The sequence below is a fragment of the Papilio xuthus genome, unplaced genomic scaffold, assembly GCF_000836235.2.
Source record: "Papilio xuthus unplaced genomic scaffold, Pxut_1.1 DF828258.1, whole genome shotgun sequence".
NCBI lineage: Eukaryota > Metazoa > Arthropoda > Insecta > Lepidoptera > Papilionidae > Papilio > Papilio xuthus.
The window spans coordinates 3,751,248-3,768,229 of NW_013530391.1; the positions used below are offsets into that span (position 1 = coordinate 3,751,248).

Sequence of the window (16,982 nt, forward strand, 5' to 3'; positions counted from 1 at the left end):
ACCATTTGGAGAAGGTCCCCGGGCATGTATTGGTAAGTTCAATTTGTTTTTTTTTTTTTAACTTCTACAGTATTCATTCATTACTTTCCTTGCAAATACAAAGTCATGCAAACTTTTTTTTTCGAGAAACTATGATTTAGATTTGCAATAATTAGATGAACATATTGTGTCTATAGAAGGGCAATTCGGAAGGATGTGGAAATACTAAAATATTATACATAATAATTCGTTAGTTAAAACTTAATTGTATAAAATACTCTTTCAGGTGAGAGACTGGGTCTGATGCAGTCACTGGCTGGTATGGCGGCGGTGCTGTCGCGCTACTCGGTTGAACCCGCGCCGGAAACCTTGCGCCATCCCATCGTAGATTCCACTTCTAATATTGTGCAAAGTGTTGTCGGTGGATTACCTTTGATGTTTAAGTTGAGATGTTAATAAGCATTACACGTTTACTTGTATAAGATTTGTTTTGTATTAAATGTATGAAATATTGTATCTCATTTGTATTTGTATTTAAACATATTGTTATATATTTAACAGTGTTATTAACACGCGTTTTTCTCTTTAAAAATACTTTATTGCTTCACTGATTTTTGTATAATTCGGTTGTTTAGGACATTACCTAATTTTATTACCTTAAAAAAATAAATATTTTTGATAGTATATTTGTTTTGAATTCTTTTCTTCTGACAAGTGGGAGATTTCCAAGACTTTGTCCTTTTATCCTTACATCTATTTTTCCTTTACTTTTTTTAACTCAATATCTTCCAAGATTAATAAAGAGCTGTAAACACCTTTATGTCACATACATATAAAGATGTCATTTTTTTTATAACAGAAGGGGGCAAACGAGCAGCGGGAACACAGAGGTGTTCAAGATGTCATACGGTAAATGTATGAGATATCTAGGTAATGGTTTGTTCGATCACTTCGTTTTGTTTTTGATAGCTTAGAAGAGATCTGAATATTTTATAATTGTTGAACATAAATGACGTTTTTACATATTCTAAGGGAGGATAACTGCAGCCATATTTTGAAAAAAGTTAGAAATTTAGAAATTTGCTTTTCTTTATCTAGATAAAAGGGCAAAAATACCTTATAAGCGAAAAATATAATTTGCATCGTTAATGGCGACTACGCTGCAACCAAAATAAATCAACTAAAGTGAATCCGCTTTCATAACAAAAATCGCCATAATGAGAATAATTTCAACGCTTTTTTAAAAATCGATTTAGGCTATATTTTGCCAAAAAACATAAAACGTTATTGTGTAGAATTGTATCAATATAATGAAAAAAGTGTTAAGGTATATTCAAATTTAAGGAAATAGCGTTCCAATTGCCCTTATCGGATAAGTCGACGTATTACTTTTACTTCTGATTTAGTTCAGTCTTCATAATATTAATTTTAATATTTCTAACAGAAGTGTAAGAATTAAAATGGATGTCCAAATTTTTCTCAATTTAGTTTCAATTCATCATGACTAGACAATATAAGCGTAAAAATAAATGCTTAGTCACAATGACTAAGTTTAAAACCAGCATGAACTGGTTTGCTTGAGGATAAGGCCCCTTACACATCTTCAGTTTTAACTATACAGAACAGACACAACATTTTAAGCTTCAAGCAAACTGTACAGTTGTCAGTTTTACCTACTCACGTAGTTAACGTTTAACTGTGCACTTCGACACTTCAGTTAAATCTGTGGCGTTAGAATTGAAGATGTATAGCGGGCTCAACCCGTGCAATCTTACTAATATTATAAATGCGAACGTTTGCATGTATGGATGGATAGAAGGGTTGATGAATCGATGGATGTTTGTTAGAAGCTGTCTCCAGAACGTCTGTATGGATCTCGCCGAAATGCATAGATGTAGACCATGGTCTGAACCAGATGGGCAACTAATGAAGTTTTTTTTATCCCGCGCGGACGGAGTCACCGACGACTGTTAGTACGTAATATTTTTAGTTTTGAATATATCTAGCTTCATTATATACAAGCTGTACTGTAATTAAAGGATATTCGTGAAACCCCTATACACGTACACACATCAAGGGTTCAAAAAAAAATCAAGGGGGTTCGCAAATTACAATATAAAAAAATTATCCTTTTATCGTACCTTTAAGCCTTTCACAGTGAAAAGTATTGCAATTTGATATGTTTTCGGTGTCATATAAATCCTCATAGACTAAAATATTTGTAAATACTGCAAATGATTAATATCTTTTGTACTTTTTCGAAAAGAAACAGCAAAAGAGTGTGAGCACTCGGTCAATAATATGTATGGACACCTGCGCTACAACGTATTAAGCAATTGATGCAACTAATGCAGTTTATAAGATGTTACATTCCGTCATTGTATCTCCAGTAAATATGACGAGTTCGTCTACATTTTTGGCGCGCTTGGTTTGGACGCACCTTAATCACAACATGTTTTCGATGTGTATATATTATTATCGTATATGTACATATTTTTATAGACGATTTTTAGTTTTCGTATATTACCTGATCTTAATTTACGCGTTTGCAGCTGATCAATACATCTAAAAGTTTTGAGAATCTTAGCTTAATTCAAGTATCTTGATTAATAATAATTAAGTACTTTGTCAAAATTATTTCTAATTTGTGTATTGTTGTTATCAATTTGTTATCGGACTTCGGGCTATATAAGCTTGCGGAGCGTTAACAACTGGCAATCTTTCCACCATGTTGACTCTGGCTGTCGTGTTCGTGTTGTGCGTCGCACTGTACCTCTACGGTACAAGAACGTTCAACTATTGGGAGAAGAGAGGAATAAAACATGACAAGCCTATACCATTTTTCGGCAACAATTCGCGTATGTACTTATGGCAGAAAAGTATGACAGAAATTGGCGTGGAAATGTACTGGAAATACCCGAAGGAAAGAGTCGTAGGATTTTATCGAGCTATGCGTCCAGAACTTGTCTTAAGAGATCCAGAAATTATAAAACGCGTCCTCGTCTCAGACTTTGGATATTTTCACATGAGAGGTATCAGTACTCACAAGACTGTTGTGGAGCCCATAGCAAAAAATCTTTTCCTTGCTGAAGGCGATCTCTGGAAGCTATTGAGGCAGCGCATGACTCCCGCTTTTACCAGCGGCAAACTGAAGGCGATGTTCCCGCTCATTGTGGAGCGTGCTGAGCGGCTGCAAACCCACGCAATCAACGCTCCACCGACTGGACGAGTTCTGGACTCTCGGGAAATAATGGCGCGGTATACTACTGATTTCATTGGTGCTTGTGGCTTCGGACTCGATATGGATTCTCTTAGTGTAGAAAATTCCTCTTTTAGACAACTCGGTATTGACATTTTTAAAGTTGAAGTCAGTCAAATTATTAAACAAATGCTTAAAGAGATGTTCCCTGAAGCATGCAAACATTTTAGAATATTTAGCAAAATAGAAAAAGACGCGTACGCCCTTGTCAAAACTATTCTGCAAAAGAGAAATTACCAACCATGCGGTAGACACGATTTCATCGATCTTCTTCTGGAAAGTAAGCAAAAAGGAAAAATGGTTGGTCAATCTATAGAATCAGTAAAGTCGAATGGCATGCCTGAAGAAGTATCTTTGGAGTTGACCGAAGAATTAATGATGGCTCAGATTGTAGTTTTCTTCGCTGCGGGATTCGAAACTTCATCTTCCTCAACCAGTTATACGCTGCATGAACTTGCATACAATCCTGAGGAACAGCGAAAAGTGCAAGAAGAAGTCGACAGAGTTTTAGCGAAATACGATAACAAGCTATGCTATGATGCGGTTTCTGAAATGACTTACTTACATTGCGCTTTCAAAGAAGGCATTCGAATGTTCCCATCGTTGGGTCACTTAGTAAGAAAATGTGCCCGCAAGTACACATTCCCCGACTTGGACCTGACTATAGACGACGGCGTTTCAATATTTATACCAGTGCAGGCGTTGCACATGGATCCGCTGTATTTCGAGGAGCCCGAGAAATTCAAGCCAGGTCGTTTCTTAACTGATTTCATTAACCCATTGACCAAACATATATATTTACCATTTGGAGAAGGTCCCCGGGCTTGTATTGGTAAGTTTAAATTGTTTGTTTTTATTTATCTTTTACAGTATTCATTCAATATTGTTTCAATGAAAATACAAAGCGATGCAAACAATTCATGTTGGAAAAACTGCTGTAAGAGGTAGAACGATATGCGGATTTTTTTTTGTTAGTCGTAGATGATATTTACTGAAACATTAGAATGAAGAAATATGATTTAGGTCTGCAATAATAAAATAAACATATTATTATCTCTATAGTATGCATGGGGGTACTTCGGAAGGTTGTGGATGTACTAGTACTAAGTAAAAGTCCTGTCGTTGGTTAAAATTAATAGGTGTAAAATATAATTCCAGGTGAGAGACTGGGTCTGATGCAGTCACTGGCTGGTCTGGCGGCGGTGCTGTCGCGCTACTCGGTTGAACCCGCGCCGGAAACCTTGCGCCATCCTAGGATCGATCCCACTTCTAATATTGTGCAAAGTGTTGTCGGTGGATTACCTTTGATGTTTAAGTTGAGAAGTAAGTAAGTATTACCCGTGTACTTTTATAAGATTTCTTTTGTATTAAATATGAAAATGGCATATGTAATTTGTATTTGATAATATTATTAAACGTTTTTCGGTTTACAAATACTCCGTATTGTTTGCTTCACTGAACTTTATATAATTCGGTTGTTGAGGGAATTAGTTAATTTTTTATTATTAGCTTTAATAAATAAATATATTTGATAATATATTTGTTTTTAATTATTTACTTTCGGTAAGCGGGAGATGTTTAAGTCCTTGTCCCTTTATCCTTACCATTTCTATTTCTTCCACTTTTTTTATCTCAATATCTACCAAGACGAGTAAAGAACTGAGGACACGTATAAACACGACTTTCTCTTTTATATAAAAGAAAGTCGTATTAGTTACACTATTTATAACTCAAGAACGGCTTGGCTTTACTGATATGGTTGAAAATTGGTGTGGAGGTAGCTTACAGGCAGAAGACGGACATAGGATACTATTTATTCATTTTTTTCCAATTTATGCCTTGAAGAGCTGTTTTTATATAATATTTAACTTACTAATATTATAAATCCGAATGTTTAGATGGATGTGATGTGATAGAATATATCTCTAGAACGGCCTAACGGTCCTCGATTAAATTTGGCATACCTACAGAACATAGTCTGAAAGAACACATAGGCTACACTAATTAAGTTTTTTTTATCTATCCGCGCGGACGGAGTCGCGGGCGACAGCTAGTTAATGTTAAATAAAAGACTCGATATATCTATATCTAAGTATGTATTGTTTTAGCCGGACTTTCTTTAAATAATTTTCACTATAAAATTTGAATTTACATTGTTTATGTAAATATTTGCTGGCAGACTGACAAATTAGTTATTTATACCAACGATATACGCGTAGACTTATATATATATTGTTGTTACTTACTAGCCTGTAAGTCTATAATGCTAATAAATAAGTAAAGTTTATATTTATTTGTAATGTCGTATAATTGTCGTACCATATTATAGATTTTAATATTAACATTCAGAAATGTGATTAGTAAAAAGGATATCCGTTTCGCTATTTAGCTGACAGTCATCGTGACAAGACAATTTAAATGTTCATAGTCATGGTGATTAAATATAAAACCATACTGAATCGGTTTGCCTGAGGGTTAAGGCTGTTACACACTTTCAGTTTGGATTGTACAAAACAATCGAACTGTGCAGTTAAAACTAAAGGTGTCTAGCGGGCATAACCCTTGTTATCTTACTTCTTACTAATAATTATAATAAATGCGAATGTTTGGATGGATAGATGGATGTTTGTTTAAAGGTATCTCCAGAACGGCTGACCAAATCTCGCTGAAATTTGCCATACATATAGAAAATAGTCGAGAAGAACACATAGGCTAATAATAATGTTTTTTTTTTAATTTCGTGCTGACGGAGTCGCGGACGACAGCTAGTACTTTTATATTTTGAAAGTACATTGAAACTTATTTCAACTGGTATGGCATTCGCTTTTCACTTATTTGTATTGATTGGTAGGGATGCAGAAATACCATAACAATCTCAAAAACCCCACACATAATAATAGTATATGTGAATGTTTACAAGAAATATTACTGAATTTCAAATCATCTAATTTTTCTATCTTTTAAAAGACCTTTAAAAGGCAAAAATGATGGTGACTGTATATAAAAATTGAGGTTACCTACTGCCGGAAAATTTCTTAGGGTTGCATGTCATGCAGCAAACAGTCATGTTGTGGTGCTAATGCATTGAGCCAGGCGGTGACAGTGGTCACCTTGAGAGCCCAACAACAATCTTATATAGACTGGACGGTTTACTCTGTCACCGTGACTGATACAATTATTACAATGACGTCATTTTGCACTTTGTATTGTGATAACAAAAATTATTTTATCAGCATGGTCATCATTTTTGTAATAAAATTATATTAAATCATTTTACAATATATTTTTGATGTTAACATTTAAATATAATTTTTGGAACGATCATTTATTCGTATTACATATAAATAAAAGAAGAAATAGACACCCTCCTACTTTTTCTGTCAAATCCAACTTTCTTTCTATTACAGTAAGTAGATTCAGCAAGTAAACGCAGATAAAGAGTGTTGGCTCCTGGAACATTCAATGGAAGAAACCGAATAGATTCCTCATTCCTCATTCCTGACTATTCATTCATTTAGGTAACAGAAGGTGACTATGGAATAGACATGCATACAAACCCACATTTATAAAAAATAACTTTCTTTCTCATTAACATAGGATATGACATCTCTGCTTTGTAAATATATATACATAAGTATATCTTGTTTCCGTAATACTTTCTTACGTTTAACTTAAAATGTTTGGAACCTCTGTCATGTTCTGCGAGAGTTGCCGAAGCGCAATTGTAAACAAACAGTTCACAAATGCAAGTTGACTTTTACATTTTATATATTTTGCAAAGATCGTCGTGGGATATCGCTGAGATTTTCAAGATGGCGGAACGAATCTATAAAGTTGACATCTGTAATTTCATGCATGTCGATTAGTCGATATGCCCGTAGGAACCGAATAGACGAGTCCTGTCGACGATTCAACGACGACCGTACGGTGCGCGAGCTATGCGATACTCGCTACGCAAGTATGCAATGTAGTCTCGAAGATTTATGCTTCCTAGACTAGGGCCTTGCTCTATGTTGTGTCATAAATTACTAGCTATAAGATATGTAATAATTATTTCATTATTAAGTAATTAGATACTTGCTTGTTTTCTATATACTACTTTCCTTTAAATATGGTTACTACTGTTTGCTTCTACGTATTAGAATAAATTGTGTAAACTTACAATCAGTTTTTATATAAAAGGCAAGGAATGACCCATCGCGATTTACAATACTTGAATACGAGAGGTAGAACGAAGTCGCCTGTTATAGTGAAGTGTTATATTTTAAACGTGATTTATAGATTTTGTTTTTGTGAGCGGCCGGAAAACAGAGTTATTAGTTAATTATTTGAATAATAACATATAATAACAAAAAAGGACTATAGAATAAATCAAAACACAAACTTCTAGACAAAGCGACTTGAAGTTTTGTACAAAGATTTCTATTATTATATGATATAAATAGACGAATAGTAACTAATTAGTAATAGTACTAAGTTAAGATATTTCTATGCTAATTCACTAAAGAACGACATTCTTGGTATTACATTCAGCAGAATTTATTGAAAATTGATAGAGCCACCTTTTAATACGAATATTGAAATTAAAAAACGGGCTTTTTTAAAATTCAATCCTGCACGCGGGCGAAGTCGGGGGTTGCAGCTAGCCATTGCTGAACAATGCAATGGATATGTAATATAAATTTACAGTGCATTTTTTTTGGTATAATAATTATGTGATTGATAACAAAAACCGAGGGATAAAAATAATTTAAAAATCAAAAAGTATTTTTTGGGAGAATTTAACAGTCATAAAAATGTTATCTTTTTTCGTATGAGTAATTGAATGATACCTCTGTTATCATCAAAGTTATTAAAATTTCTTATCATCTCTATATCGGTTTGCGTTAAACATATAAATTTCCAATCTATTAACATATTCGCATAAGTAAATGTGATCATGTTAGCCGTAGCCCTCATAGCCGTGGGTGTTGTCGCCCTCTACCTGTACGGAACAAGAACATTCAGATATTGGGAGAAGAGAGGAATTAAACATGACAGGCCTATACCATTTTTCGGCAACAACTGGCCGATGTACTCGAGAATGAAAAGCATGTCACAAGTGGCTACTGAACTGTATTGGAAGTATCCGAAAGAAAGGCTCGTGGGCTTTTACCGATCAACACGACCGGAATTATTGATTAGAGATGCGAAGCTCGTGAAACAAATCCTTGTAACTGACTTTAGCTATTTTAATATGAGGGGTTTAAATACTCATAAAACTATTGTGGAGCCGCTGTCAAAAAATCTGTTCTTTGCTGATGGCGACGTTTGGAAGTTGTTGCGACAACGCATGACGCCTGCATTCACAAGCGGAAAGCTGAAGGCGATGTTTCCACTCATCATAGAACGGGCTGAGCGCTTGCAGAATAATGCAATAAATGTACCGCCAACTGGAAGTGTCCTGGACTCCCGAGAAATAATGGCGCGGTACACGACCGATTTCATAGGAGCAGTCGGGTTCGGTCTTGATTCAGATTCATTAAGTGAAGAAGATTCAGCTTTTAGAAAACTCGGTGTAGAAATATTTAAATTTGACGTTAGTCAACAAATAATACAAATGCTCAAGGAAATGTTTCCAGAAACATGCAAGCATTTAAAAATTTTGAAAAAAATTGAAAATGATGTATTCGCTCTAGTCCACAGTATACTCCAAAAGAGAAATTATAAGCCATGTGGCAGAAACGATTTCATCGACCTACTGCTAGAATGTAAGAAAAAAGGTAACATGGTCGGTGAATCTATAGAAATAACAAAACCTGATGGTACACCTGAAGAAGTATCGATAGAACTATCTGAAGCTCTGATGGTCGCTCAAGTGTTTGTATTCTTTGCTGCTGGTTTCGAAACTTCCGCCTCCTCTACAAGTTACACTCTACATGAACTGGCGTACAATCCACAAGAACAACTGAAAGTGCAAGAAGAAATCGATAGAGTGTTAGCGAAGTACGACAACAGATTATGCTATGATGCAGTCAATGAAATGAATTATTTACGATGCGCTTTTAAAGAAGGTATCCGAATGTTTCCCTCGTTGGGCTATTTGGTGAGGAAGTGTGCTCGGAAGTATACATTCCCTGACATGGACCTAACGATAGACGAGGGAGTTTCAATTGTTATTCCTGTACAAGCCATGCATAAAGACCCCCAATTCTTTGAGAAACCGGAAGAGTTCCGGCCTGAACGCTTTTTAACTGACTTCACCAATCCATTGACGAAACATATATATTTGCCTTTCGGTGAAGGTCCTCGAGCTTGCATTGGTAAGGTTAATTTAAAGGTATATTAGGCATTTCCATCTTATATTTTAATGATTTTCTGACTATGCTGAGCGAAACTTTAGATATAGACTAACTCAATTTTAACAAATGAGGTGTAATTCAATTCGTTGTCTTCTCCAGAGTGTCATAGGGTATATTATATTGGCAACAAATACATTTAGGCGACGTGAGGTATATCTTATGTACGATATTTTAGAGAATATTCTTATTAAAAAAAAAGCGTTACATGCTACATTACAGCTTAGTTTGTTAAAATTAAAAGAAGTTAACATTTTTATTTTAAAACTATTCAACAAAACAACCTATTTCATTCTTCAGAAATGCAGTTAGTCGGATTTTTTGGAGTTTTAAAGCGTTTGGCTAGGTTATTGTAATAATTATTTTAGAAATGTTAGAATTAAAATGTTATATAAAAATTCCAGGTGAAAGATTGGGTCTGATGCAGTCACTGGCTGGTCTGGCGGCGGTGCTGTCGCGCTACTCGGTTGAACCCGCGCCGCAATCGCTGCGCCATCCCATCGTAGATCCCACTTCTAATATTGTGCAAAGTGTTGTCGGTGGAATACCTTTATTGTTCCGTCCGAGGGACAGTTTAAATAACAACTAATTATGGAGCTTACAGGACTTCTACACACTTTCGATATTGACATGTTAAAAATAAAAATAAATATTAATTACTGAATTGGGAAGTTGTTAATGTTATTTTGATGTGTTAGACGATACTCGGACCTCCATAGCTATCGTTTAAGCCCAAAGTATTATACGACCCGTGATTTAATATTATAAAGTTATATAGCTATTTGTAAAAAGCATATTTTCGACTAAAATTGGCCCTTACAGTTGTGATTAGAGTGGTAATATTTTTCTTGAGTATTATAATTGGGCTTTCGTAACTGTCATAAGAACAAAAAAATATTGTATTTATATTTACTTTCAATTACATTTATTTATTTCTTTCTCCAACTATGACATGATGCAATTATTTTATTAACTTCAACTTTTTTGCGAGATTACGCCCTTAATTTAATAACAATATAATATTTATACAAAATGCATGAAAATTAAATTATATTATATTTTAATTATAAGAAAAAATGAATAATACGTAATCATTATTATGTTTAACTCAGCAATGATAAAGTTAATAATAAATTATTATTTAAAAAAAATCCTGTAAGACATGAACAATACAAACAAACAATACATTTGAGAAACAAAATATTACCAGTCATTTTATGTATACAACAAAATAGTACGAGAGAAGGGGGGAGGGCGGTCAGTAGATCAGAGAGTAGACCATTGCGACTCTTTGTGAAAAAAAAATGTGCGGAAACTTAGATTAGGAATACCAAATGATTGTTATTGCTAATCGAAGGGAAAAATATTATTATTACGAGCGTTATCTTTGTGTTTGTGCACACGCACACTGAAAGATATATTTATTTCAATCAACTAAAAATAATAAGTTTAGTTTAGATTATTTATCAATTTTGTTTTGCATAGGAAAGATAAAGTTAGAGCCGTTTCTGATTTCCGGTTATATTTCTAATCTACATTATACCTGAAAGATAATATTTTAATCCAATCAGACAAAACAGAGCCCGTAACTAAACTATGTGGTAAAGACATCTCGAAACAATACGGCAACAAAGAAAAAAGACCACCTTGATCTAAACTTCTCCGCTGGATCTATTTTAGTACTGTATCACAGTTGTTACAGTTGTCAAGTTTGACACGCTCACTGGTGTCACTGCACTGACATTTTATAAAAAAAATCATAAAATAAGCTTCCTCTGTTATTAAATAAAATCATCATTAGCTCACTATACTTCCCTTCTGAGGGGTTCGGAGCCTAACCTGAGTTAGTTGTAACTAGGTCATAGTCAAGCGCTGGCCCAGTGCATGTTGACTTCATACATATATTTGTGTTGCTTTGAAGATATGTGTAGGTTGCATCACGATGTTTTCCTTCATGGTAAGAACTTCGGAAAAAAGTAGCACAACCTTATAAGGGCGCGCGTTCCTTCTCAACCAAGTATTCGTCTATTGATGTCTCTAGTCAAATCTATATCCATCCACCGCTTCGTACCATTAACATTCTTATATTTAGTAAATTGAGCCTCATAATAATTTGAGTGTCAACACTATTGACACCTTCTACAAATATATTTATCATACAAATTCTTGCCTCTGATACGAACGATTATTATCAATATTATCAATGTGTTTATATTATATTATATACAAATAATGTATTCCTGATACCATTATTATTTAAATCAACATTTTTATTATTTTGAGACATTTAGTTACACGTGCTTCTGACTATTTATTTACAGACTAGCTGTTGCCCTTTCGTTCGCGGGGAATTTAGAAAAGTATATAGCCTATGTGTTCTCAGACTATATTTCTATTTATACATTTATGCCAAATTTCAGCAAGACCCGTTGAAACGTTTTGGAGATACCTGCTAACAAACAAACATCCACCTATCTAAACTTAGGCGAAGCCTGTCAAAAGGCAAGGAGCGACGCATACAAAGGGTGTAAGAAGTTTATCGTAAAATATATTAGGCTTCGATCATGTAATCGTTGAAATAAAAAATAAAACAAAATTCTATACTAACATTTTATCATAGTATATGTTTCACGTTACTCTCGGTCTAAACAATAAAGGCAAGCCTCCAACAACACTTTGCACTATATTAGAAGAAGGGTCGATCCTAGGATGGTGCAGCGATTGCGGCGCGGGTTCAACCGAGTAGCGTGACAGCACCGCCGCCAGACCAGCCAGTGACTGCATCAGACCCAGTCTCTCTCCTGGAATCACATTAGAATTTCATTTTTTTTTACAATTTACAAGCAATCTGTATGGCGATAATTCGTTATGTATCGTCTCTAGTACTATGTGACTGCGTCTATGAAGGAGTTTACTATTCGATAAGAATAAAAGTCCGGTATTGGGTACTGACACTACAAAAATTATAAAAATTAAACACATGAAACCTACCTACGCATGCTCTAGGCCCTGATCCAAATGGCAAATATACGTTTTTTGTCATTGGATTAATGAAATCACACAAAAATCGTTCTGGCTTAAACATTTCTGGGTCATCAAAAAATTGCGGATCCATGTGAAACGCTTGCACAGGGATCAATACCGCTACACCCTCGTCTATCGTGAGATCCGACCCCGGGAATGTGTACCGACTAGCACACTTTCTTATCAGAAAGCCTAAGGACGGAAACATTCGTAGTGCTTCTTTAAAGACGCAATGTAAATAATTTAATTCATTCACTGCGTCGTAACAAAGCTTATTATTGTACTTTGATAATACGCTGTCGATTTCTTCTTGCACTTCTTTCTGCACCTCAGGATGGTATGCCAGCTGATGTAATGTAAAACTCGTAGCGGAAGATGATGTTTCGAAGCCCGCTGCAAAGAACACAAACACTTGAGCGGCCATGAGGAAATCGTCCATATCCAACGACACTTCTTGAGGACTTCCGTCAGTTTTTCTCTTCTCTATAGACTCTCCTACCATTTTGCCTTTTCTTCGACATTCTAGGAGTAGGTCTATAAAATCGTTTCGATCAGAAGGTTCATAATTTCTTTCTTTAACAATGCTCTGAACTAAAGAGATGACATCTTTTTCAACTTTTCCAAGAACTTTAAGATGTTTGCATATCTCGGGAAACATTTCCTTCGACATTTGAATAAAAATGTCAAGAACCCTAGTTTGAAATATTTTAGCACCGAGTCTTCTAAACGCAGATTCTTCCGTATTGAGGGAATTAGCGTCAAGGCCGAAGCCGCAAGCGCCGATGAAGTCCGTGGTGTAGCGCGCCATCAGTTCGCGGGAGTCCAGCACGCGCCCAGCCGGTGGTGCGTTGATCGCATTATCCACCAGGCGCTCGGCGCGCTCCACAATGAGCGGAAACATCGTTTTCAATTTTCCGCTCGTGAAGGCAGGACTTAGACGTTGTCTTAATAATTTCCACAAGTCGCCGTCAGCAAAAAATAGGTTTCTGAGCAGAGGCTCGACAACAGTTTTATGGGTATTGAGACCCCTCGGATAGAAATGCGCGAAATCAGTTATGAGGATACGCTTTACAAAGTCTGGATTCCTTACAATTAATTCGGGGTTCGAGGCTCCGTAATTTCCCACGACTTTTTCATTTGGATATTTCCAGTAAAGTTCGGTACACATTTGCGTTACACTTTTCTTCATTAAGTATAAAGGCATACTGTTGCCGAAGAATGGTACAGGTTTGTCATGTTTGATTCCTTTGTTCTCCCAATATTTAAAGGTCCTTGTACCGTACCAGTACAATGCACAAAGTACAACAAGGGCCAGAGCTATCGTAAACATTTCTCAACGCGCAAATTTCGTCGTGTCGACAGGAAAGTCGACAAATATGTGACATAAAAGCCGGTGCGAGGAGATAAGAACTATTCACGTTGATAAACTACGATAACATTGTTCACTTCTTAATACTAATTAAACAAAACAATAATTAACAATTTAATTCACAGATACAGTGGGAAATTTGGGTTTTACTAGAGTGTGACCTTGCACCCTATATAACTCTCCATAGAAAGCCCACAGAGCCGCTGGATCTCTCAAGAAGTCTTTATGCTGTCGGAGGAACGTAAGAAGACTCCTCAAAAACTTTCTTTTATCGCAGGAAAGATAACTAATCTTCAGAATGATGTTAGAGATGTTCGTGCTACTTACATCGTCCCTTTCTTAACACCTCAACGCATCATGCTTTTTACCAATGTTTGAAAAAAAAGTTATATTTTGTATCAATAAAATCTATTTAAAGAAGAACATAATAATATTTGTCTGCAGACAATAATTACATTGTTTATTGACTATTTTTGTTCGTCTCAGACAAACGTATCGGATAAAATTTGCAATCACATAACACAATGTAAACTGTGGCCGATAAGATTTTATATAAAAGTGTTTATCTGTAATAATATGATGACCTAACCGTACAACTCCACTGCCGTTATACATGTAGGTATTAATGACTTCAGTCATCTGCTTTACGCTCTTTGATAAAATAGACTTGAAAATAAATGAACAAGTTTGAATGGATGTTTGTTAGAAGGTATCTGTTTAACGGCTTAACGATGTAGAAATTGCAAAGAATATGGAGAAACCGCGACGTTACAAAAGCGACTAAAACTCGGCTTGTACGATCGCTTGTATTCTCCATATTCCTTTATGCGTCCGAAACGTGGACCCTACGAGAGAGTGAGAAAAAGAAGATAGACGCACTCGAGATGCGGTGCTGGAGAAGAATGCTGACTGAATGAAACCTTGGACCGCATTCCGGACAAACAAGTCAATCCTCGAAGAACTCGGCATCAAGCAGCGTCTGTCATGCATTGTTCGGGTTCGCATACTCACTTTTTTTGGTCACGTCTGTAGACGTGATGACGAATCCATCGAGCGCGTGGTGGTGCAGGGGAAAGTTGAGGGCAATAGACCACGAGGAAGATCGCCTATGAGGTGGACCGACCAAATCAGATCGGCTGTGGATGTCCCCCTGCACCAATGTACAAAAAAGGCAGCGACTAAGGAGGAGTGGCGGCGCCTAGTAAAGCGGGTCACTGATACGTGATGACCACGACCAGTCTGACAAGACTGCAACGACGAAGAAGAAGAAGAACATCATTTAAAGGAACACAGAGGCTACTAATTAAGTTTTTTATATTTACTCCGATGAAGTCGCTGTCGACAGGTAGGAATAAAATAAAGATAACAAAGCACCCTAGACAGCCGTAACGACACTATCGGCTAACAGACATATTTGTTATTTTTATTGCCCCAAATCCAAACTAAGTCATCGTGACTAAATAATATTGCTCTACTAAATGTCCAAAGGTCGTGGAGCGGTGTGCAAATATCACAGCTTACGATAGATAAGTTCATAACAACACACGGGGTGATAAAAGATAATGACCAACTAAATGATGACCACTTGTCACTGCAAAATTGTGTAAACCCACTGACCTAAAACACATGGATTTATGTTTATTTAAATTTCGCCATTTTATAATCTTCTGATCGGCGAAACGGGTAGACGAAAATGAAAAAAAAAAAACAAAAAACATTGAACCCTAGGAAAGCGCAAAAGGAAAAGAAGCGTAAAGCTTTTAGATCTCAGGAAATAAACATTTATAATGTGGTGCAAGACAAGCTTTACAAAAGCAGGCCCACGTTAGGTGGGAGGGAGGGGGTTGTAAAAGGCGTTAGATAGCCTTCGTTAAGATTGCGCACCGAATTACAGCAGGCGCTCTAACTTTGTATCATTTTCAAATCATGGCAACCGTTTGTATCCTGACACAACAACTTCTTGTACACATTTTAATAGTATGCAATTACAGCAGATTACATAATAAATCACTGCTTCGAAGATGACTATACACTTGCTAGACGTTCAATTATTGGCGGTGCCTCAAAAGCTACTTCTACAGAAATATTGCTATTATAAATTGAAAGTGGAACATGCATAAAATGTATAGAGGTGAATGATCTTGTTAGTAAATACTTTAATATTACTCATTTAAACTTTTCGTGAATTTTATATAAAAAAACGTATGAAATATCATGTTGCAACAAAAAAATTGAAAGGGCCTAGATATAAGGAGACATTCATTACAACTTACATTGAACACTTAGGTACATCCATTGTCCTCTCGGTCACAGATTGCCGCAGAGAGATATGAACCCATATATTGTCGGTAAGTAGGGTCTGCGTCGACGTCGACGTGTGACTGATATTTCGGCGCTCGCCACCACGAGCCGTTGCCGCTGCCGCTCTTCAACTAAATTTATGTCCGCACACGTAGCCCTTTTACATCGCCACCTGACGCTGATGAGGTTCTATCTTGTTTAAAATGAAATAGCCACATTCTATAACATTATTTAATTACTTTGTTCTAAATATTATCATCGTACTTTTTTCTGCGTTTTGTTATACGGATAAATATTTATTAACAAAGATATCAAGCTTCTAGATAATCTAGTCAGTTAAATCGCAGATAAGAAATATAAGTTTTTTTAAAGTAGATAAAGTTAAAATGTTTTAAATAACACACTTTTAGCATGATCTTCTTTGTTATAAAGTAAAATATTAATTACAAGACGGGTGTTTTATATCTTTCTGTTACCTGTTATAGATAGTGATGGAACATTTATCGATGAACGAAAACTAGGTAAGTTTTTATGGACAGGTGTCGGGTGAGTAATGATCTGTACGCCGCCGTCGCGCCGTTGTCAATCGCTATTCAAGTGATAAACGACCACAAGCACATCACTAAAATGTGTTCGTCACTAAAACATTTACAGAATGAGTTTACATCATACTGATAATGTAAAAGATAACTAAAAGCAATGTCACTAATAG

General features: G+C 35.8%; 3 protein-coding genes and 1 pseudogene across 3 annotated transcripts; 3 read left to right on the top strand and 1 right to left on the bottom strand.

The window, feature by feature from the left end:
* Window positions 1–495, top strand: part of LOC106113364 (cytochrome P450 6B6-like) — a 1,845-nt pseudogene extending 1,350 nt beyond the window's left edge.
* A 2,083-nt stretch (window positions 496–2,578) lies between these two features.
* On the top strand, window positions 2,579–4,775 carry LOC106113499 (cytochrome P450 6B6). The gene is made up of 2 exons (XM_013306304.1): window positions 2,579–4,070; window positions 4,397–4,775. The coding sequence occupies exons 1-2, from the start codon at window positions 2,708–2,710 to the stop codon at window positions 4,567–4,569; spliced, it is 1,536 nt and encodes a 511-aa protein (XP_013161758.1). The 5' UTR covers window positions 2,579–2,707; the 3' UTR covers window positions 4,570–4,775.
* Window positions 4,776–8,148: 3,373 nt separating this feature from the next.
* LOC106113517 (cytochrome P450 6B2-like) lies at window positions 8,149–10,240 on the top strand. The gene is made up of 2 exons (XM_013306334.1): window positions 8,149–9,540; window positions 9,981–10,240. Exons 1-2 carry the CDS (start codon window positions 8,178–8,180, stop codon window positions 10,163–10,165), a joined length of 1,548 nt encoding a protein of 515 aa, XP_013161788.1. The 5' UTR covers window positions 8,149–8,177; the 3' UTR covers window positions 10,166–10,240.
* A 1,926-nt stretch (window positions 10,241–12,166) lies between these two features.
* LOC106113520 (cytochrome P450 6B2-like) lies at window positions 12,167–14,135 on the bottom strand. Its single transcript, XM_013306337.1, has 2 exons — window positions 12,568–14,135; window positions 12,167–12,377 (listed from the first exon to the last, which is right to left on the bottom strand). The coding sequence occupies exons 1-2, from the start codon at window positions 13,928–13,930 to the stop codon at window positions 12,205–12,207; spliced, it is 1,536 nt and encodes a 511-aa protein (XP_013161791.1). The 5' UTR covers window positions 13,931–14,135; the 3' UTR covers window positions 12,167–12,204.
* Between the last annotated feature and the right edge of the window lie 2,847 nt (window positions 14,136–16,982).

Coding starts and splice junctions, on each gene's coding strand:
- LOC106113499 (XM_013306304.1), top strand. CDS start 2,708: ATGTTGACTCTGGCTGTCGTGTTCGTGTTGTGCGTCGCACTGTACCTC. Junction 4,071..4,396: donor AGGTCCCCGGGCTTGTATTG/GTAAGTTTAAAT, acceptor ATATAATTCCAG/GTGAGAGACTGGGTCTGATG.
- LOC106113517 (XM_013306334.1), top strand. CDS start 8,178: ATGTTAGCCGTAGCCCTCATAGCCGTGGGTGTTGTCGCCCTCTACCTG. Junction 9,541..9,980: donor AGGTCCTCGAGCTTGCATTG/GTAAGGTTAATT, acceptor TAAAAATTCCAG/GTGAAAGATTGGGTCTGATG.
- LOC106113520 (XM_013306337.1), bottom strand. CDS start 13,930: ATGTTTACGATAGCTCTGGCCCTTGTTGTACTTTGTGCATTGTACTGG. Junction 12,378..12,567: donor AGGGCCTAGAGCATGCGTAG/GTAGGTTTCATG, acceptor ATGTGATTCCAG/GAGAGAGACTGGGTCTGATG.